The sequence below is a fragment of the Rhincodon typus genome, chromosome 29, assembly GCF_021869965.1.
Source record: "Rhincodon typus isolate 14 chromosome 29, sRhiTyp1.1, whole genome shotgun sequence".
NCBI classification, from domain to species: domain Eukaryota; kingdom Metazoa; phylum Chordata; class Chondrichthyes; order Orectolobiformes; family Rhincodontidae; genus Rhincodon; species Rhincodon typus.
This window is the reverse complement of record NC_063360.1, coordinates 14,652,013-14,675,720: the sequence shown is the minus strand read 5'-3', so window position 1 is coordinate 14,675,720 and position 23,708 is coordinate 14,652,013. Positions and strand designations below refer to the sequence as shown.

Below are 23,708 nucleotides of genomic sequence, written 5' to 3'. Positions count from 1 at the left end.
TTACTTCTATGACCTTATCAAAAACCTTGGTAGGATCCACTTGGACTTTATCAAATGCATTGTCTGATTGACTCTCTTTATTACTTATTTTTTTGAAAATCAATCATGTGAAGCAGACATGATATTCCCTTAACAAATCCATGCTGATTGTCTTTTACTCATCTCTGTCTTTCTGAATAAGGATTTTGTTTTTTTTTGTTCCTTGTTATTTTTCCAATAATTTTCCCACCAGTAAATTAGGCTGACTGACCTATAATTATTTGGTCTATCCCCTTCTCCCTTTTTAAATATAGTAACAATATTAGTTGTCCTGTCATTTTCATGTTGTACAACCAGAGTGCATTGAAAAATGATGGTCAGACCCTGTACATCTGCTTTCTTCTCTTGCTTCCCTTAATAGCACTGGACACATTTCACTTTCAAAGATGCTAAACCCTTTAGAACTTCCTCTGTCATTGTTATTTCATCTAATATTGTTGCACTGCTCTCTGATTACAATGTCTACATTGTCCTCTTTTATGAAAATAGACATAAAATATTCAGTATGAACTATATCATCTCCTCTATCTCAACACATTGGTTAGTTTACCTTTGTCTTAATCTTATGATCAGTAGCAGACCTTACTCTTTAGTTATTCTTTTCCATTTTATGAATGTATAAAAAAAATTCTGTGGGTTTTCACAGTCTTACTTGTCAATTTTTTTTTCATTTTTTTCTCACTTTCCTAATTTCCCTTTTAATAGCACCCCTTCAATTTTATACTTTAGATTTTTCATTTGTTTTGAGAGGTTTTGAAACTGAACTGTCTGTCATAAGCTCCCCTGTGTTCCCACTTCTGTCCACTCCTTTATGTCTTTAGTTGTTCTGATTTTTTGTTCCCACCATTTTTTTGTCTAGAGAACACACTGGCTTGAACCATCACTATTTCTCCCTTGAATATTTCCCACTGATCTGGCACTGAATTACCTTCAGGTAGCTGTTTCTAATCTCCCCTAGCTAAATCACATCTCCATGTAGTAAAATTAGCTTTTTCTAAGTTTAGAACTATTATTCTTGGTAGATCTTTGTCCTTTTCCATAACTCCCCAAAATCTAATGGAATTATGAACACTTCCACCAATGTTACAGAGATAGCAGGAACTGCCGATGCTGGAGAGTCTGAGGTAACAAGGTGTAGAAAAACATTTTTCTGAAGAAGGGTCTAGACCCAAAACATCAGCTTTCCTGCTCCTCTGATGCTGCTTGGCCTGCTGTGTTCATCCAGCTCTGCACCTTGTTATCTACTTCCACCAATGTGTTCCCTAACTGATACCCCTGGAACCTGCCCTGAGTTGTTCCCTAAAACAAAGCCCAGAACCACTTCTTTCTGAACTTGTTACATACTGGCTTATTAAAAACTCTTCTGTAATTATTTTGAGAATTGTGCCTTTCACACTAATAATAATCCAGTTAAAATTGGGATGTTGTACTTGAATCAGTACCAGTTTACCAGTATCAATGTCCTATTGTTCCTGCATTTCTAAGTGATTTGTTTACATATTTGCTGTTCTATCTCCATTGGACTCTTTGGGGCAAGGTGAGGGGAGATGTATTATTCATCCCTAGTAGTGTGATTAGCCCCTTGTTCTTCAGCTCAATCTATATGACCTAATTTGTTGATCCTTCTATAGATGTCCCTAGTCAAAGCTAGAATTTTTCCTTCAATCAACATTGTGGCCCATTTCTCTTTTAGCCCCCTCTTCATGTTATCTGAAAACTCTGTATCTATTATTCCTGCCCTTCTTTCAGCCATCTCTCACTAATAGTTGCATTTTCCCAATTGCCACTCCAGGCTCTCGACTTTTCTGTATTTTTCTGCAAACTACTTGTATTGAATTAGGCACCACTTAAGACTGCTAAACCCCCTTGTCTATTTTCTAACCTGTTTCCTCTGCCTTCCAAACATGCTTTAGAAAGTTGTGAATCTGTAAGAGATTAGAGAGAGATAGGATGAGAGCAGAAAGAGTGATCTGGAAGCTAGAATGGGAATTTTAAAATTGAGGCATTGCATAACCAGGAGCAAACATGGGTCGTCAGCAAAGGAATGATTCATGATCGGGACTTACTGTAAGTTAGGACATGGGTAGCAGATTTTTATGTGACCTCAAATCTACAAGAGGTGGAATGTGGGAGCTAACCAGGACAGTAATGAAATAGTCAAATCCAGATGTACCAAAAGTATAATTGAGTTTATCGGTTGGAGATACGCGGGTGCTGGGTGACCATACAATGTTACAGAAGTGAATTTGGTGGTGTAGGTGATCTTAGGATGGTTACAACACAAATGGATGCTATCTGGCTGATCATGCCCATGCTTGCCCTTTATAGCTAGTTAGTGATCAACTAGTTCCAGTCTCTTGCACTTTTCCTATAGCCTTGCATACTCTTTTTCTCTTCAGATAATTATTCAATTCCCTTTTGATGGCATCTGCCTCCACTACCCTCTCAGGCAGTGTATTCCAGATCCTAACTATTTACGTGTGAAATTAAAAATGATTTTCTTCTTGTTGCCATTGATTCTTGCCCTTTCCACAAATGAAGGCAATTTGAGTCAACGTCAACTTTCCTGCTCCTCTGATGCTGCCTGGCCTGCAGTGTTCCTCCAGCCCCACACTGTGTTGTCTCTGACTCCAGCATCTGTAGTTCTTGCTATCTCTTCACCAAAGAGAGCAATTGGAAACTATTGTGTTGATCTCTGCTGTGTTCCAATAAAAAGTTTGCTGTAATGAATTGATATCAAGTTGAAGCTGTCGAATTCTGACAGTGACAGCATGTTTGAAGGTTCTAATGGCCTAAGGCCTGAGAGTGGTAGAGGTGGGTGTTGTTATGTACTGAGTTCAATGGTCTTTACAATGGAAAGAAAATGGGGTAAGAAGCTCTGCTTGAGGTTGAACAAGGAACCAGTTTGGAAACAATTTGCATCAGCCTAAGACAGTGACTGGGAAGGAAATGGAGGCAGAACAGAAGATGATCATTGCAATATTCCTAATGTTCCCAACTCCAAAATTATGGTTCATCTAAAGCTTGATATTGGATAAACGATCTGATAACACATCAACTCAAATATAAATCCATGCTGAGCAACGACAAAAGTAGGAAAAAACCCTAGAATAGAAAAAAATAGAGGCAGTCAAATGCTGTAAACTGCTGTAGGTTGACATACTTGTTTCTGTATGTCTAGGTATATACAATGCATGGTATATAGGATTAATTCCTCTTTTAATTCATGCATGTTTTAAAATGTAGCTTGTTAGCTCTCCAAGTATACATTATGGCTTATTTTCTGCCATGAGAATTTGCTCAGTGGATTGAGACTGTGCTACATGGAACTCCTTTGGGAAACTGTATTTGAAGAAATATTTGTTCGGGAAAGATTTGTGTGGAGTATCTTGTGTTATGTAGCTGCACAGAATACAGTTTAATCATCCTAGGTAACCTTCAACCCCCTTACCAAATTAAGCTTCTGCAGTTCTTACTGAACCATTATTTTAACTGAACCTGGATAAAGTTTAGGATGAGGATATAGTTCCTTATGTTTGCCCTGCATGGCTAGCTTGTTGCGTTATGTTTGCCCAGATTAAAAGGCACAAATTGACTTATTTCCCACTACGTATAGTTATCACACTTGAAGCTAATCTGACCACGAAAGAGAATCAACTAAAATATTTTCAGTAAACATGCGTGGGAGAAGAGGTAATGAAATCAAGTATTTTATTGCTCTCGATATTTCATCTAAGAGAAGGTCTGTGCTTGAAGGTCCCGACCCAAAACGTCAACTCTTCTGCTCCTCTGATGCTGCCTGGCCTGCTGTTCTCCTCCAGCTCTACACTGTGTTATCTGTGCTTGAAGACCATTTTTCAGTGTGACTCAGCTGAATAGTGCTGATAATATGCTCTTTACCATCCTGCTGCAAGCTAAACTAGGAAAATCCAACATTGCTTAATTTTTAAAGAAAACATGTAATGCTATCAGTGACAATGATTACTTTAAAGAGTAGGATCATGCCTTCCTCGCACAATCATTGAACTTTCAGCCAAAGTTTGCTTCCATCCAGTTACACTCCTGGGCACACTGTCTCAAAGATAGAACATGTAAGGATATTTGTTTAGATTAGATACACTATTTCAGAGATGAGATGTATAAGGGCGGTTGTTATTACTGGAATACTGTCCTAGGAAATTTGGAAATTTTCTAATCAAATCTGCAGGCAGGCAGAGCTGACCCCTTTCTCAATTTCCTTTGTTGAGTCCATAGGGAAGAATCTGGACATAAAAGTGAATTTTTTGGGTATTGGAGACATTCAAGTCTAAGTCTCCATATACGTGGACAATGTTACCATGTTCTGCTTAGATCCACTGGTACCTCCGACTGATGTGTGTCTGCAATTAGTTTTAACTGGCCTCAAGAACTAAATTGCAGCAAGAGCAAGACCATGTTCTCATGAATAAAATATATTTTTGCAAAAAGAACTCTTCCAGAAATGGGATGTCAACAGGTAATTCTTAATTCTAGGTATTCTAGATATGAGTATTGAAAACGAGCCAAAATTGTATGTCTTTGGGTATCAGTAACTTATTTATATATGTATGCTGCAGCATGACATTATTGCAGGAAATCACTATTAGACATGGGTGAATCATAGAATTCCTACAACGCAGAAAGAGACAATTTGGCACATCAAGTTTGTGGTGTTTGTGATACAGCATCATTTGACCTTGATAAATTCACTGGTACTGGACTATCTACAAACAATGTCAGGAGAAATTGGTTTGAAGATAAAAGTGCCAATGAGGCAAGCTGAAACATGACTGCAAGAAGCAGCCATGGGGTTCACCCCACTGTTGAAGTGCTCATTATTTTGTTCCTTAAGAGTTGGTTGCTGTGGTGTTTGGTGTAATATCTGGTCTGTTCACTACACTGGCCAATGATTTACACAATTAACTTGCTATGAAACAAACTGAAGATATGTTTTGCTTAATAAAAAGCAAAAGAACTGCAGATGCTGTAAATCAGAAACAAACACAGAAATTGCTGGAAAAGCTCAGCAGGCCTGGCAGCAACTGTGAAGAGAAATCAGAGTTAACGTTTCGGATCTGGTGACCCTTCCTCAGACCTGAAACGTTAACTCTGATTTCTCTTCACAGATGCTGCCAGACTTGCTGAGCTTTTCCGGCAGTTTCTGTTCTATTTATTCCTCGTGGTGGCCCGAAACAGGGAATGTCCGCTTGCATTCTTGTGGCCTTTTGTGACATGTGGGCACCTTAGTATATACAGTGTTTTTAAGTTATAGACATCACATTAATTTGCTTGGATAGGTTCCCTATGCTTTTGTTGGGAAACGTTTTAGGTCAATATTGAGCTGCTTCCAATTTGATTGGACTGTACCCGTGATGTCCTTTAAAAAGTATCTGTGTTACTCTGATTGGTTTATTAAAAATAGGCCAGGATACTAGATATATTTCTGGCCTGCAGTTTCTCTCTGGATCAGGGTGGGGTGGGGAATGGCCTATGAGGTGACCAGTGACAAGGACACGGATTATGCCGCTGACACCGTGCTTGAAGTTGGCCACAGGCTGTTCCATGTCAACAGGCGGCTGCTGGCATCGACCAGCGAGTATTTCCGAGCCTTGTTCGGGGGTGGTACCAGGGAGAGCTCGGAGAATCACATCGTGTTGCGGGGCCTGGATCCCGAAGTCTTCCAGCTGCTGCTGGGTTTTGCCGCCCGGGGCCAAGTGAATGTGGAGCGGCGGAATGTGGAGGCTTTGCTGGAGGCGGCCGATTTCCTGCTCTTTGACCGGGTCAAGCTGCTGTGCGCCACTTTCCTGCAGCGGGAGCTGAGGGTGGGGAACTGCGCGGGGGCCTTGGCCTTGGCCCAGCGCTTGGCCTGCCCCAGCCTAGCGGCCGCCGCCCGTGGGGTAGCCCTTACCCACCTGGCCGCCTTCATGGACGACGAGGAAGAGTTCCTGCAGCTTCCGAAAGAGGCTCTGGCCGAGCTTTTGGCCAGTGACCACCTGTACGTGGCCAAAGAAGACCAGGTATTTGAAGCGGTGATGAAGTGGGTGAGTCACCACAACAGCAGGGAAAGTCACTTTCTGGAGTTGCTGGCCTTGGTGAGGTCCCCCTTCCTGAGCCTGTCTTTCCTCGACCTGATGATTAAACGCTCCAAGTGCAGCCTGCAGGCTGACCCTCACCACAGACTCCTGAGAATATTAAATCACAGCCTTCCCCAGAATTGGACCATGGCCCAGTCCCAGACCCAAATCAGCAGGAGCTATGAGACCATGTATGTTCTGGGGGGCAAACATGAGCAAGAACAGCAGGAGCTATTTCAGTTTCACCCTCAAACGAACACTTGGCAAGCCTGCTCTCCTCTCCGACGCAGAAAACTCACCCAATATGCCGTAGCAACAGTAGGTAACACCATGTGCAAATTATAGCACAGAAGGTTGAGTCAGCTGCTTGGCACAGTTTTAGGGTTGGGGTGTGGGGTGAGGGACTAGTGTGTAAACATGACTGCCTATATATACAATATTCTGTTTGTAGGCTGGTTGAAAAACCCATTTCAGTGCCCATCCGCTGGAGCACAAAAAATTTCTGTTCCAGGAACCTAGGGTCTGATTCAAAATTAGAGGGAGCTTCCTGCATTCGTTACAAGTAAAGTTAACTCTTGACAAACATTCTGGTTGAAGAGCAGTCCTTGTTCAATGCAGAAAAACACTCAAACTAAACTTCAGGAGTATTATGTTATGGAGCAGACCAAATCCCCTCACAATATATTAAGATGATAGTGTAGATCCTAACTTTTTCTTATTTTAAAGATAAGTATAAGGTGTTGTATTCCAGATGCAATTTGATTGGTCAAACTAACCAGGCTTGAAACCAAACACACAGTTTATTCATACACTATAATTAAAATACAGACAAAATAAAAATAAAAGAATTAACTGTAACTCCATCAAAATGCACAACAAAATAATATATATAAATGATTTCTAATTCACTTCCAATATAGTAACATCCCATAAACACACCCTTGGCAAAGGCAAATTTAGTAAAATAGATTGTCTCACGTGCAATTCTAGCAGTAGGAAGAGAACCCCAGCTATTAGCTTTATCAGGGAGAGAAATAAGAACTTCCACATTCAGCTTCAAGACTCTAGTGACTGCTACTGAAGGCTAAAACGAGAAAAGTCCTGGTTCTCGACTGTGTGGGTTTCCTCCAGGTGCTCTGGTTTCTTCCCACAGTCCAAAGCTGTGCAGATTAGGTGGATTGACCATGTTAAATTGCTCATAGTATCCAAGGATGGGCAGGCTAGGTGGATTAGCCATGGGAAATGCAGGGACATAGGTCTAGAGTGGGTCAGTCGAGGTGGGATGCTCTTTGGAGTGTCGGTTTGAACTTGGTGGATCAAATGGCCTGCTTACATACTGTAGTGATTCTGTGGGAGCTGGACTTCACCCATTCAGACTGCTTCTGTTCTATGAATAGCTCAGTTGGCTGGATAACTGGTTTATGGTGCAGTGTAACACCAACAGCATGGGTTCAGTTCCTGCACCAGCTGAACTTACCGTGAAGGACTCTCCTCCTCAATCTCTCCCCTCGCCTAACTAGTGGTGACCCCCAGGTTAAACCACCACCAGTTGTCTCTCCAATGAGAGAGAAACCTATGGTCCTCTGGGACTACTGCAACTTGACCTGTTAAGGTTCTTGATTGTCAAGGGGATCAAGGGTTATGGGGAGAATGGGGTTGAGGAACTTATCAGCCATGATTGAATGGCGGAGCAGACTCGATGTGCTGAATGGCCTAATTTCTGCTCCTATGTCTTATTAACTCTTTTCAAAAAAAAAACAGCGTCTCACAAGCTGCTTTATTGGCTTTGGAGCAGACTGCTCACTACCTCTGTCTCAACCTTTCTACATAATGAAAAAAAGGACAAAATACACCTCTTAGAGCCATTGTATCACCACAATTAAGTGTGAATTTTTACAGCTGAGGGTCCCAGACACAATTCACCTAGAACCTTTACATCCAAGAGACGGAGGAAAGCTGACCAGCACAGTGTTTTGACTTACTGGGAGTGGTGCACCAATTATCAAGCTCCACTGTTCCGCACACCATCACAAATGTGTAAATACCACAAACCACATAGAAGATCAGTTTGTCTGACTGACTGCTATGTAAGACAAAAGCAATTCACACACAGTTTGATCATTCACAACAAAATACTTTATTTATTGTAAACACAAGTTATTATTTATTACATGGCAGAGAGAATTGAAGGATAACTAACCTCCTACAATGTGAGTTATACTATCCACTTTAAACCCATACCCTAAATATAGACACACATATTTTCAAATAAGACAGGTAGCAAATATGCATGGAAAATATAGACAGGCAATACAAAATTCTGAAAACCAAAAGTCTAGATCAGAAGGGTGACTTAAATTGTCTCCCACAGACCTTTTGATTTTAGAGTGATTGTTATTCTACTCAATAGTTGATCAGGTAAACAAGGTCTTATATCAGAATTTTTTCTTTTGTTCCTTTTTATTTGTCTTTTCACTCACTTGGAGAGATGGAGAAAGATATTTTCTGCTTGCAGGTTCCGGATGGTTCTGGCTGTACTACTTCCGTCAATCTGTAGCAAACTGCAGTTCAATCAATCTGAGGCCTTTCATCAGGCAGTAAATCCTTAACTCAAAAATTCCTGACTCAATAATGTGACAATCTTAATGCTCCAAAAGCAACATTGTCTTGCACAGCTAAAAACGCATATCACTTGATTTTTCGAAGTTGCAAAACTCTTGGTATTTCCCTACATAACACTGCCCAACTTCCTTTTCCATTTACAGTCCAAAAAAGGGAAAAAATATAGTCTGTTACAATAGTTCTCACAAATTAAAGTTTAATTGCACTTTACCATTCAACCTCAGGTACTTAAATTGTCAGATAATCTTTGGCTCATTAGCTTTTAATAACTTGAACAAACGTGAAAAAGATTTGGTGACAGTTCTATAAATAAAAGCCATTTTGTTACCTGCAACATTGAGAATAGCAGGTTTTGGAGTATGTTGTGGTGGATGAGAGTTGATACATAACTTGAACAAAAAGATTATTGGGCCTTTTGACAGTCTGACCTTGCCTATTATTTCTTCTTCAGAAATGCATCTACCTCCCATTCATTTTTATCCTGATTTATGTCTGCACCTGTCACACGGGAAATTGAACCACTATCGATTTAACTGAGATTCCAAAAGATTGGTGAACAATTTCCTCCCAGTAGGAAGATGGGAACATCAGACTAGTGTCCCAGGGTCACCTCTGCCCTTATAACATTATTGATGTGTGCTTTTAGATTCATTAAAGAAAGGAAAGATAAATGGCATCGATACTTTGCTTGGGAGATCAGGTGTTTAGCCACAATAAAGGTAACATTGCTACAGTCTTACTATACCATAGGGCTGCTCTCTCTCATTAGACAGAGATGATTAGTGGTGATTTAACCTAAGGATCACCATGCCTCAGGCAAGAATCCTTCATGGTAACCTCAACCAGTGCAAGAATTGAACACATGCTATTGGAATCACTCTCCATTGCAAACCAGCCATCCAACCAACCAAGTGAGCTATCACTTGTGAATTATGTAATATGTCAATAACATCACGTGCCAAGGCTGTCACATACCTTGAGCACAAATGTAGTATTTGGTTGGGGTGCTACTTTAAGTACTCAATCAAATATCTGATTTGTTATCTGTCAATAAATCACAAGGGAAGAAGTGGCTAATCAGGATTATGTAACCGAGAGAAAACCCAACATTTAAATCAGTTTTTTTCAAATTCACACATCACATGTATGAAAAAATAAATTATGCATAATTTGTTCAAACCATTTGTGTTCTCTGTTTAAGTTGGTGTATTGTGTGTTAGCTGTTGACTCAGAGATAATAAGCTTATTTCCCAGCTAGAAGATTGTAGGTATACACCTCATACTGGAAACAAATTCACACTGATGGTACTCATAGAGTGCAACAGCCAGAAGAACTACCTTTCAGATGAGATATCAGACCCACTCTTTCAGGTGCATGTAAAAGATTCCATGCTACTGTTTTAAGAATAATGTGAGGGTTATTACTGGTGATACAGTCAATATTTATCCCTCCGTCAGCACAAAGACACAACGAGATTTGATTGCTTTTATGTTTGTGAAACCTTGCTATTTGCAAACTGCCTGCTGCAATTTCTGCATTACAACAATGACTATGTTTCAGCAGTGGCTGTGTAGTGTTTTGGGTCACTCTGAAGTCATGAAAGGACTCTTAAATTAAAATTCTTTCTCACTCTTAAAAATTTCATTTATATTGTAACAAAGGCAATAGAATATCGCTCAATCCTGGATGAAAAACACAACACACTGTTTCCTCTTTGTAGAATACGTGGAACAATCCCTCTTCCGAAGCTACACTGGTCCTATCCCCCACCTCTTCCTCCGTTATATCGATGACTGTATCGGCGCCGCCTCGTGGTCCCACGAGGAGCTCGAACAGTTCATCCATTTCACTAACACGTTCCACCCCAACCTTAAGTTCACCTGGACCATCTCCGATACCTCTCTCTCCTTCCTGGACCTCTCTGTTTCCTTCTCTGGCAACCACCTGGAAACCAGTATCTATTTCAAGCCTACCGACTTCCACAGCTACCTAGAATACACCTCCTCTCACCCACCTTCCTGCAAAAATGCTATCGCCTATTCCCAATTCCTTTGCCTCCACAGCATCTGCTCCCGAGATGAGGCATTCCACTCACGGACATCCCAGATGTCCTCGTTTTTCAAGGACCGCAACTTCCCCTCCATAGTGGTCAAAAATGCCCTCGACTGCATCTCTCGCGTTTCCCACAACTCATCCCTCACACCCCCTCCCCGCAATAACAACAAAAACAGAATCCCCCTCGTCCTCACATATCACTCCACCAACCTTTGGACCCAACGCATCATCCTCCGCCACTTCCGCCACCTGCAATCTGACCCCACTACCAAGGACATTTTTCTCTCCCCACCCTTATCTGCCTCCTAGAGGGACCGCTCTCTCCGTGACTCCCTTGTCCACTCCACACTCCCCACCACCCCCGGCACTTTTCCCTGCAACCGCAGGAGGTGGTACACCTGCCCCTACACCTCCCCACTCACCCCCATCCCAGACCCCAAGAAAACCTTCCACATTAAATAGATGTTCACCTGCACATCTGCTAATGTGGTATACTGTATCCGCTGTTCCCGATGTGGCCTCCTTTACATCGGGGAAACCAAGCGGAGGCTTGGGGACCGCTTTGTGGAACACCTACACTCGATTCGCGACAAACGACTGCACCTCCCAGTCGCGAACCACTTCAACTCCCCCTCCCACTCCTTGGACGACACGTCCATCCTGGGCCTCCTCCAGTGCCACAACGATGCCACCTGGACCTCGTATTTTGCTTGGGAACCCCTGCAGCCCACTGGTATCAATGTGGACTTCACAAGCTTCAAAATCTCCCCGCCTCCAACCTCATCCCAAAAGCAGCCCAGCTCATCCCCGCCTCCCTAACCTGTCCGTCCTTTCTCCCACCTATCCACTCCTCCCACCTCAACCCCCACCCCCACCTTCTACCTACCAGCCTCATCCCTGCCTCCTTGACCTGTCTGTCTTCCCTTGACTGACCTACCCCCATCCTAACTCCCCACCGACACTCACCTTTACTGGCTCCATCCCCGCCTCCTTGACCTGTCTGTCTCCTCTCTACCTATCTGCTCCTTTATCCATCTTCCATCCGCCTCCCCCTCTCTCCCTATTTATTGCAGAACCCCCTTCCCCTCCCCCATTTCTGAAAAAGGGTCCAGACCCGAAACATCAGCTTTCCTGCTCCTCTGATGCTGCTTGGCCTGCTGTGTTCATCCAGCTCTGCATCTTGTTATCTCTAACACTGCCTTAAAGGTAGTTATTAAGTATTACAAATGCTTACAAGAAGTTCCTCTGTTGAGAAAACACAGTGTGGAGCTGGAGGAGCACAGCAAGCCAGGCAGCATCAGAGGAGCAGGAAAGTTGATATTTTGGGTTGGGACCCTTATTCAGAAATGGGGGAGGGGGAAGGGATCTCCGAAATAAATAGAGAGAGAAGGGGTGGGGCTGGGGAAGGTAGGTGAGATGGTGATAGATGAGTGCAGGTAGGCAGTGGTGGGGATTGGTCAGTGAGGTGGGAGGAGCAGATAGGTGGGAGAAAAGATGGACAGGTTGTGTCAGGTCAAGGAGGTGGGGATGAGAGGGAGGGTTGGTCATGGGATAAAGCCGAGGATGGAGAGATTTTGAAACTGGTCTCTGAGCTTCAGCTTGGTCTCACCAATATAGAGGACGCCACATCAGGAGCAAGCGGAGGCTCGGAGACTGCTTTGTAGGGCACCTGTGTTCCATTCACAACAAACGACGACACCTTCCAGTCGTGAACCACTTCAGCTCCTCCTCCCACTCCCTGGGCAACCTGTCCATCCTGGGCCTCCTCCAGTGTCACAATGGTACCACCCGGAAACTGGAGGAGCAGCACCTCATATTCCGCCTTGGGAGCCTACAACCCAATGGTCTCGATGTGGACTTTACCAGTTTCAAAATGTGCTTACCTGCACTCACCTATCACCATCCCACCTACCTTCCCCAGCCCCACCCTTCCTCTCTATTTATTTTGGAGCTCCCTTCCCCCTCCCCCATTTCTGAAGAAGGGTCTCAACTTGAAACGTCAACTTTCCTGCTCCTTTGATGCTACCTGGCCTACTGTGCTTTTCCAGCTCCACACTGTGTTGTCTCTGACTCCAGCATTGGCGGTTCTTACTATCTCTTCCTCAGTGTTGATCTTTTATTGTGTTTGAAGTCTGAGCTTGACTTCAAAGCTTCTGCCGGATCCTGATATGTTCTCAAATTTTAATTACCCTTGACTAATTGTGTGTGTGTGTGAGAATGAGTTGGATCACGAGTGATTGTTCACACAGTGGTTCTGTGGGATTGCAATGTCCACAGTTCACCACAGCAATCCACATCACGTTATAGTCAGGCAGAAGGTGACTCATGCTACTGTTAAGCAATTCTTTCAAATGTGCTTTATTAGTTAAATAGGAACTCATTGAGAGTCAGTTTTCTTCAAAATCACTGAATAACAGATAAAGCTTTGTTAATCAATATCAATATAGGGATGACCTATGAAATGATATTCCTCAATGACAAACGGGCAATGCTATTGTTTCTGTGTAACTAACAACCCGTGAATTAGATGTAAGAAATCATGGCCATTAAACCTAAGAACACAATTGCTTTAGAGGGCTCTAAGTTACAGAGAAAATGGAGTTGAATTCTAAGAGGTTGCAAAGTCTTATTGCTACAGATTTTGCTGATTTTACTTAATAATTTGTTTCACATGGAAATGTCTATATATCATTGGCTAAAAGTCTGAGAGTTTAGCTATTTTAAATCTGAGCAAGCCCTGGTCCCAATAGTTTTCCATTCTAAGATTAAGCTGTTCTTTATATGTTTCTGCAACAGGGAATTTTATCTTTGTGACAGGCGGCTACTTCCGAGAAAGTGTGGTATGGTACTGTGTGGACTGGGTGCTGGTTTATAACTGCTGTGAAGACAGTTGGATGGAAGGACCGTCGATGAAGCAGTCTCGTAACTGGCATTGTGCAGTTGGTGTTGGGATGTACCTGTACGTACTGGGAGGGAGCACTGATGAGGCTGTCATCGCTGATGTTGAGCGACTTCCATTGATGGCCACAGAGTGGGAGAAAACAGCGCCCATGATGCGACCCGTGGAGAGGGCTGCAGTGGTCAGCACTGGCACCAATGTATATGTTTTGTGTGGACTGGATGAAAATGGTGACGTTTACAGTGGGGTGCAGCGGCTAAATGTGGACAACGATGTTTGGGACGTGATCTCCTTCTCCCCGCTTCCTCGGTAGGTCCTGTTTCATTTTCATGAGGGAGTTAGTTTGACACTATTTTGCAGTTAAGAACATGTCTTTAGCTACTCTGGCTTTCAGCTCGAATTGGTCGTGTTTAAGCAAAGCCTGTTTAGACCTATCTTTTGGTTCTTGTCCCCTGAGTACATTGTTTTGCCTCATAAGCCCTTTTGTTATTCAAACCCTTCAGGCCTTTCATCTTATCAGAGCCCTTCTTATTCCTCCTTTCACTGTTCATACTTACTTAAAATTTGATTAACTTTCTCAAAAAGGTCACAGATCTGAAATATTAACTGGGTTTGTCTCTGTGCGTTTTCATTTGATTTGCTGAGGTTTATTTCGAGTATTTTCCATGAATGGTTAAGTTCACAGTGATCCTGTTTAAGGTTAGCTTTGCCTGTGATGAGGTAGCTGCACTGTATCAGATATCTCAGGATTAAACACAGATCAGCAGCACTGTCACTGACACTAGTGTTTTCTTTACCTGTTTAAGGTATGATCTCTGTGCCACCATTCTGAATGGTGCAGTGTACGTTGTGGGAGGTCAGACGTTCCGTCTGGACACAGACACTGATGAGTGGACTCCAGTGGATGAGGAACGCTTCAATCAAAAGTTCTTTAGTGGTTGCACAACTGTTAACGGGAGGATCTTTGTCCTTGGGGAGAGGAGAGGGAACACATCCATCCCAAACATGATTCTCTTTGATCCCTATACAGAAACATGTCAAGTAGTGAATGCAGCTGTGCCCTGTCCACTCCCTATTCGAGGCTGTGTGTCCATCCGAAAGTTCAACGTGAGATTTGGAATTTAATCAGATACAGTTTAAGAGAATGAGTCACTTGTGTCACTGGCCCTGTATCTGTGCTGCCCTTTTGACAGTAGCATCGAGGTGAGGGAATCACAGTGCCAGCTTTCTCAGCTCAGGAGAGACCACAATCACAACTGCTTTCTGGTTACCCTGGACAAAATCTGGAATCCTGATTGGACATTAGATGAGGTGTCAATCAAAAAGTACCCCTAGGTAAACCATCAATGCATTAACGAGAATCCCTGACCCACAGCCAGTCCCTTTGGGGCTGTTTATCCTGGTCTGCTGGACAGTGAGCTGAATGTCATTTTTTTCACCCTCATTCAGGCTTTTCCTGCTTCCTGGCTTGGTTAATATAATGTTTTCCTGGTCATCCTACAATAAACCCTAGCTCAACCACAACCCTATTGCCTGTATCCTTTTTCTCCTTTATTCGTTCAGAGGATGACAGCATCACTGGCTAGGCAGCGTTTATTGTCCATCCCTAATTTCCCAGAGGGCAGTTAAGAGTCAGCCACATTGCTTTGGGTCTGGAGTCACACATAGGCCAGACCTGGTAAGGATGGCAGTTTCCTTCCCTAAAGGACATTAGTGAAGTTTTTCCCCAACAATCGGCAATGGGTTTATGGTCATCATTAGACTCTTAATTCCAGATACTTTTTGAATTTAGATTCCACCATCTGCCATGGCGGGATTTGAACCCATGTCCCCAGAACATTATCTGGCTTAACAGTCCATTGATAATACCACTAGGCCATTGCCTCCCCTCTATCCCATCTTACAAGTTTGGTTCTGAAGAAAAATCATGCTGGACTTGAAACATTAACTCTGTTTCTCTCCATGGATGCTGCCAGACCTGCTAAATGCCTCCTTTTGCAGTTTAAGCATCACCTGTGCACTCTGACTGTGGCCTCTTATGCATCTGCTGACACCCACTACCTCCACCCTGCTATTGGCATTGCAGTGACCTAGACCATATATTCAATAGAATTCCTCCCTCTATCCAGCTCCCTATCTGCTGCTTTAAGACCTTTATACCTGTTCTTGGTTCAGCAGCCGTTTTCCCATGCCTTGGCACTATTGGACATTAAAAAGGTGAGTTGTTTACCTAGAGTCCTACTTATTCGTACTGATCTGCAGCAGACCAGAGCCAGTACAATGAACAATTGATCATTTTATGGGTTTTCTTTTCTTTCTGACCGTGTGTGTGTGTATTTTGGACTGAAAACAAAGTTGGGCTTTTCTGTCACCATTTGTAGCATCGCTGTAACATGGTGGAAGATTCCAGAGAATATGCACGCTATCACAGATGTTGGTGAGAAAGTCAGGAAATTGGATTCTTTGAATAAATTAAGTGTGAAATTCAGCAGAGGTACTGGGTAATATGAATCAATTTATTGTCCTACATCACTCTGCACCCACCACTCCACCCCAGTTGATACAACAACTTTAGTTTCCATAGCACATTTAACATGGTAAAATGTCTCAATGTGCTTCTCGAGAGCAGTATAAAACAGAATTGGACTTTTGTGCTGTATAATGAGCTATTAGGATGGGTGACCACAAATATGGTCAAAATCTTTGTTCTAAAGAGTGTTTTAAAGGCAAATAGGCCAATAGGGAGGTAATTCTAGAGCTTTGGGTCTGTGCAGCTAAAGATGAGGACACCAATAGAGAAGCATGTAAAAACACAGGAAGCTCATGAGATATGATTCAGAACAATCCACAAGCTCCTCCCCTTCATTGCCACAAACAGCTGCGGTGTAATAAAGGCTCTTCAGTATGCTAACAGGAAATTCTAGACATGCACCGCAGATCTTTTAGCAATAGGGCAAAACGACAAGAAAGTCTTCAAGATGGAGTCAGATCCACGCTTGAAGCTGGTGCCTGAAATGTTGAACTTGCCTTTTCACTTGTGTGTACTTAGAATCTTGGTGCGTAGCACCAGAAATTTTTGTTTGTGTTTTATGTTGTCAACATTCTTTTTTAACATTTCAACTTTAAATTTAGAGCTCCTGGCCTATTTATTTCCTGGACAAAACAGTAGAACTCCAGAGGAGAGGTTAGAGTGAGCGTCCTTGACAGTAAGACCACATTTGATCTTGTGTGGCATAAAAGAGCATTAGCAACAGAGTAATTGGTGTTCTGAGGAAGGGTCACTGGACCCAAAACATTAACTCTGTTTTCTCCTTCACAGATGCTGCCAGACCTGCTGAGCTTTTCCAACAACTTTGTTTTTGTTTCAGAGTAATTGGGAATCGGGGAAAGCTCTGCTCAGTGGAATTATTTTTAGCACAAAGGAATGTGGTCGTGGTTGTTGAAGTTTAGTCATTTCAGCTTCAGGAGTTCCTCAGGGTAGCGTCCTAGGCCCAAATATCTTCACTGCTTCATCAGTGACCTTCCCTCAGAAGTGGGGATGTTTGTTGATGGCTGCACAATATTCAGCACCATATGTGACATCCGAGTTTCTGAAGCAGCCCTTGTGCAAATGGAACAAGAACTGGACAATATCCAGGTATGGTCTGACAAAGGGCAATTAACATTCATGCCACTTAAGTGCCAGACAATGACTATCACAGATGAGAGAGAGTCTAATCATTGCCTCCTCAGTGGCATTGCCACTATTGAATTCCCCCATATCAACGTTGTGATTGTTACCATTGACCAGAAACTGAACTAGACTAATCATAGAAATACCGTGGGGAATGGTCAGAGATTAGAAATCCTGAGGGGAGGAACTCACTTCTTGTTCACCCTCTGCAAAGCACAAGTAAAGAACGTGATAGAGTACTCCTGACCTGCCTAGACGAGTGTAACTCCAACACCACTCAGGAAGCTTGAAACCATCCAGGACAATTCAGCCTGCATGGTCGGTGCCATATCCTCAAGAATTTGCTCCCTCCATCACCGACATACAGTAGCAAGCAGCATGTAACATCTACAAGGTGCACTGCAGAAATTTACCATATGTCCTGAGAGAGCTTCTTCCAAACCCATTACTGCTACTATCTGGAAGAAGGTCAAAAGACATATGGAAACACCACCACCCACAAGTTCTCTTCCAAACTGTCACCATCCGGATTTGGAAATATGTTGCCATTTCTTCGTGTTGCTAGGTCAACATCCTGAAAGTCCCTAACAGTATCGTGGGTTTACCTAAACAAAATGAGCTACAGCAGTTCATGTCTACTTTTTCAAGGCAACTAGGGATGGGCAATCAATGCTGTATGAACCAGCAATACCTGCAGGCTGAATATGTCTAAGTTTGCCATCTCCTGTTGTGGCATTGAATGTGAGGACCTCTCTTTGACATAAGTTATCAGTTGTTGTTGGTAGACAATAAAGGTGCCAAAGTGTTGAGTTACTAGAACCATACAGAATTATAGAAATTACAGTAATTTGATCCTTCGAGCTTGTGTCAGCCGCTGAAGAGGATGTATCTGTTCCCAAATGGATCACGAAGTAGAAATACTCCCATGTTGTGTTGGGTTATGGAACTAGGTGGAGGCGATTGACAGCCAGCACTGGGCATTAAAGGAATTTGTGGCTTCACTGCAACAGATGGAGAAAAATACTAGAAATCAAGAATTCTAACAATCACCTCCTGTAACTGTGACAGAAAACTTCTTCAGGCCTCTATCCTGGAATTTTACTAGCAGTCCAATAAATTTTTCATGGGAAAATTGAATGGTCAGTCTATGTTCATTTTTGTAATTAGAAGTTTGTGACACTTGCGTTTCAACGTCAGTACCAATACTACATCAACTCCCAACACTACATTCATAGAATGAAAGTTATGCAGCCCAGGACACCATTCAGCTTTTTGAATCTATGCCAGTTCTTCCAAACAACATAAATTTGTCCCACTCCATTCCTCTTTCTCCAGACCCTTGCAATTATTTCCTCATTCAATTCTTTTCCAATTTGTAATTGAAGGCCACTGCTAAATCTTCCCTATGACATTCATGTGACACACCAAACAATGACATCTCAGCACATGACATCAGCTCAGCTCTTGACACTAGGCCCTGACATGCCATCAGTGAGCAACATCAGTTTAGTCCCCAGGACACCCATGTATGACCCACTGAGTGCCCTCACCTGAGCCATGATTCATGAGTGGGTGTCTTCCTTCTGGTGGGGTGGGTGGGAAGTGACCATATCTACCAGAGCTAAATTACTGACTAAATAGAGGCGATAATCCAGTCTTTGTCTCGGAGGAGAGCTTTGTGCTTTTGCTACTCCTAGGACCACCAAACTACAACGTGGTAAGAGTCAATACTTGTTCCTGCCAGCTAGTCACCTCTGGTATAATAGTTGAGGTTATGTTTTAATAAGCAATAAAATAGATATTATGACTGGTAGTGAATCTAGTTTTTGAAATGTTGTTGTTGCATTTATCCTTTGTTTACCCTGTTGTGATTGCACTCTGGGTAACAATGGTTGACTGGTGACAAGACAGGAAATTGTGGTTTGGGACTTCATTGACCAAATGGTTTGGTTGAAATGTGTAGAAGAAGCCAAATGGTGAAAAAGCAAATTGCATCAGTAGTGCAGTAAAGTGCGAGAACAGACAACTTGCTGTGGGAACAGGAGGATAAACAACTCCCAGAGAAGACAGAAACTAATAGTGTCTTGAATCCCAGACAAAATGCTTAAGTGTCGAGACCACCACTGTTGGCATGGGAAAGTTGACTCCCTCTACCAGCAATGGAGTACAGTAAGCCAATTGTTTGAAGATTGAAAGTAGCTTGGGTTGCCACAGATGGTTCAATTACATAATTTAGTATTTGGTGTGTTCAAATGATAGCTCAGCAATGATTAGATTAAATCTGCCTCCATGGGCTTTTCTGTGAAGATGCAAGAAGGAATTCCTGAGCATAGACAGTTATAGAGGTTTAGGTACTGCATTGACTGGTGACAAGTGAGTATTTACATGGATATTGCACCTCTATCCAAACTATAATGGCAACGGTGTTATCCTATGACAATACTACTCAGACATTAGGATGAATCAGCCTTATTGAATAAAACAGCCAGTTTACCAAACTGGGTTGTTACTTAAAATCATTAGAGAATTTGGCAAATGGAACAAAGAGTCAATTGACTTCCTAAACCTGGTTTTTCTAGCCTTGTTTGATGCTGCTACAGATCTCAGTGGGTACTGTCCAACATTGGTGTAGGTTTAGGTTAGTATTAGTCTGTTTCAATACAAGCATATGTTGCCTCTGCAAGATGATGGTATAGACTTGGATGAGTAGAGGCTGCACTGGCTCCGACAGCCTTCGAACAAAAACTGTGCTGAGCTAGTCTATTAACTGCTTGTATCAGTTTATTTCCTTCACTACATAGGGCCAAGTAAGTAATAGGATTTTTAAAAATTCTTCCATGGGTGTGGCAGCTGCTGGCAAGCCCAACATTTGTTGCCTTTCCCTAATTACCTTTGAAAATGTGAGCCGCCACCTCCAATTGTTGCAGTCCATACAGTGTAGGTGTACATATGTGGCACTGTTAGGACAGGAGGTCCACGACAGTGAGGGAACAGCACTTCTCCAGAGGTCCCCAGCATCACAGATGCTTGTCTTCTACCAATTCAGTTCATTCCATGTGTAAACAGGTACTGGATACCACAAAGAGAATGGACCTTGACAACCTTCCAGCAATAGTACTGAAGATTTTGTTCCAGAACGTGTCATACCTCTCGCCAAACTGTTCTTGTACAGTTAACAACACTGGCACGTATCCAACAATGTAGAAAATTGTCCAGATAGATCCTGTACATAAAAAGCAGCACAAATCCTGGCCAATTAGAACATAGAAAGTAGGAGCAAAAGCAGATCATTCAGCTGTTCAAGCTTTCCCTGCCATTCAGTATGATCATGATTGATTATACACCCAAGTACCCTGTTCCCACTTTCTCCCTATATCCTTTGATTCCTTTAAGCCTAAGAACTATATCTAATTCCTTCTTAAAAGCGTTCAATGTTTTGGCCTGAACCGCTTTCTGTGGCGGAGAATTCTACAGGCTCAGCACTGTCTGGGTGAACGCCTCATCATCTCATTCTTAAATGGCATATCCGTATGCTTAAACTGTGACCTCTAGCTCTGGACTTCCTAGTCATTAGGAACGTCCGGTGTTTACCTTGTCTAGTCCAATTAGAATTTATAGGGTCCCATGAGACCCCCCTTCATTCTTCTAAATTCCAGTGAATATAGTCCTATTTGATCTAGTTTGTCTTCATACATCAGTCCTGCCATCCCAGGAAGCAGTTTGGCAGCAGTTCACCAACATCTTCTCTAGGGAAATTAGGGATGGGAAATAAATGTTAACCCAATCAGTGACACCCACATCTCAAAAATAATTTAAATTATTAGTCAGTGCTGGGGCTTACATCAAAGTGAATACAAATACTGACAGCCTTACCTGTCCCTAGCTCTGGATGACATCAGGCATGTCACATCAGTCACTTGGTCATCAGTAAATAATTGTGGGTGCCATTAAAGTGCTTCCTTATGTTCAGTTTTCATTTCTCCAGTGCTACTCCATTTCAGTTCTGATTACAACCTTCGTTCAGACATGGACAACAAAGCTAAATTCTAGAAGTGAGGTGAGAGAGTCAAATGATGCCAAGGGCAATCACTAAGTGTGGCATCAAGGAGCTCCAGCAAGATTTGTGTTAGTGGAATTGAGGGAATACGCTCCTCCGCTGGTTGGAATCATACCTGGCACAAAGGAAGATGTTGTGGTAAAGGAGGTCAGTCATCTCAGCACCAGTATATTTCTGTAGGAGTTTCTCAGAATAGTGTCCAAGGCCCAACCATCTTCAGTTGTTTCATCAATGACCTTCCCTCCTTCATAAGGCTAGAAGCTCACTGATGTGCACACAATGTTCAGCACGACTCATCGGATACTGAGGTGGCCCAGGAGTGATGTCCATATGCAGCAAGACCTGGACAATTTCCAGATTTGGGCTTACAAATGGCAAAAGTAACATTTATGCCACAGAAGTGGTGCTAGGTAATGACAATATCCAACAAGAGAGAATCTATACATGGTAATGCCATTGAATGTCAAGGAGTCATCTGACTCCTCCCACTATTAACATCCAGGTGTTACCATTGCCCTGAAACTGAACTGGGACAGCCATACAAGTTCTGTGACTACAAGAACTGATCAGAAGCAGCAAGTAACTCACCTCTCGTCTTCCCAGAGCCTGTCCACCTAGGCAAGGCACAAGTTAGGAGTATGATGGCAAGTTGGGAGTATTCGTTCATGAATGCAACTCCAACACTTAAATGCTTAATACTATCCAAGACAAAGCAGCCTGTTTGATTGGCATCACATCTATTCCCTCTGCCACCAGTGCTCAGTAGCAATAGCATGTACTATCTACAAGATGCACTGCAGAAATTCATCCTTAGATAGCACCTTTCAATCCCACAACCACTACCATCCAGAAGGATGAGGGCAGCAGATGCACCATAACCTGCAAATTCCCAAGTCAGTGATAGTGTCCCTACCCATGTGTCAGGGATACCCAGGTTCAAGTGCCATCAATCTGAAGTACGTAACAACATCTGAGCAGGTTAATCAAACAATATCTGAGAGGAGGTCTGGAGCTGATTGGCCTTGATAGCACTGTCAAATGACACATTCCATCACTTTGCTGATGAGAGGGAGTATACTGATGGGATGATAATTGATTGGATTGGTCCTGCTTTTTGTGGATCATACCTGGGCAGATACCTATGTTGTATCAATACTGTATCAGCTTGGCAAGGGGCACAGCTAGTTCTGTATCAAGTCTTCAGTGCTGCAGCTGGGACTTGGATTTATTTTGTCCGACTGCACTGGGGGAACCTTTCTTGATATCACATGGAGTGTATCAAATTAACTGAACACTGACAGCTGTGATGCTGGGGCCTTAAGACAGTAACTGAAACCCTTCTAGTTAAAGGCGATAGTGCAAAGACAAGGCTAAAACTTTCAGACACACGGGCCTGCTATATCTGATAATGGGGCCTCCTCTCATTAGTTGCTTAGTCCTAGAAAGCTATGAAATCTGATTGAGGTTTCTCTAATCATGAGGGGGCTGGACAGACTAGATAGGGTGAAACAAGAACAAGAGGGCATAGATTTAAACTGATGTGCAAATGAAGGAAGAGCGATGTGTCCAAATACACACTCACATCAAGTAGTTAGGGTATGGAGGGCAGTGCCTGGAAAAATAGTTGAACAGGTTCAACAGAGGCATCCAAGAGAGCACGAGAGGTTTTGTTTTTAATAGTTATGGGGTGCAGGGATATAGGGAAAATGCAAAAGATTGGCATTAGATAAGAGTTGGGTCCAGGCACAATGGGCTGAATGGCCTCCTACAGCACCATAACATTTCTGTGACAGGATACCAGAGCTTTGATCTGATTTGTTGGTTATGGGATTGTCTAGTTGCATCAATAGCACACTACTTCTGTAGTTCATCATACGGTGATCCTGTATTTTAGCTTTACCAGGCTGGCATGGTATGTCAGTTGCCATTCCTGGCAAGTACACTCCTCATTGAAACATAGTTGATCCCTTGGCTTGATGATAATGGTAGAGTTAGGGACATGCTAGGACACAGGTTAAGATTATGGTGGAATACATTTAGGCTGATGCTGAGGGTCCATCATTTTAGATGGACCTCTTCTGAACCTATTCCATTTAGCATGGTGGCAATATCACAACACATCAGAGGCAGGACTTCATCCCCACAAGGACTATGCTGTGGTCATTCCTAGAAACATTATCATGGACAGACGCATTGGAGATAGGTGAAATGGTGAGGATATTCTCTCAGCTGCTACAGTCCTAGCCTGTCCTTTCCAACTACTATTGACA

At 42.7% G+C, this 23,708-nt stretch overlaps 1 protein-coding gene across 1 annotated transcript; it reads left to right on the top strand.

Annotated features, from left to right (window-relative positions):
* The first annotated feature begins 5,448 nt into the window (after positions 1–5,448).
* On the top strand, positions 5,449–16,205 carry LOC109928911 (kelch-like protein 23). Its single transcript, XM_020528842.2, has 3 exons — positions 5,449–6,453; positions 13,606–14,017; positions 14,515–16,205. Exons 1-3 carry the CDS (start codon positions 5,541–5,543, stop codon positions 14,831–14,833), a joined length of 1,644 nt encoding a protein of 547 aa, XP_020384431.1. The 5' UTR covers positions 5,449–5,540; the 3' UTR covers positions 14,834–16,205.
* Positions 16,206–23,708: the final 7,503 nt, after the last annotated feature.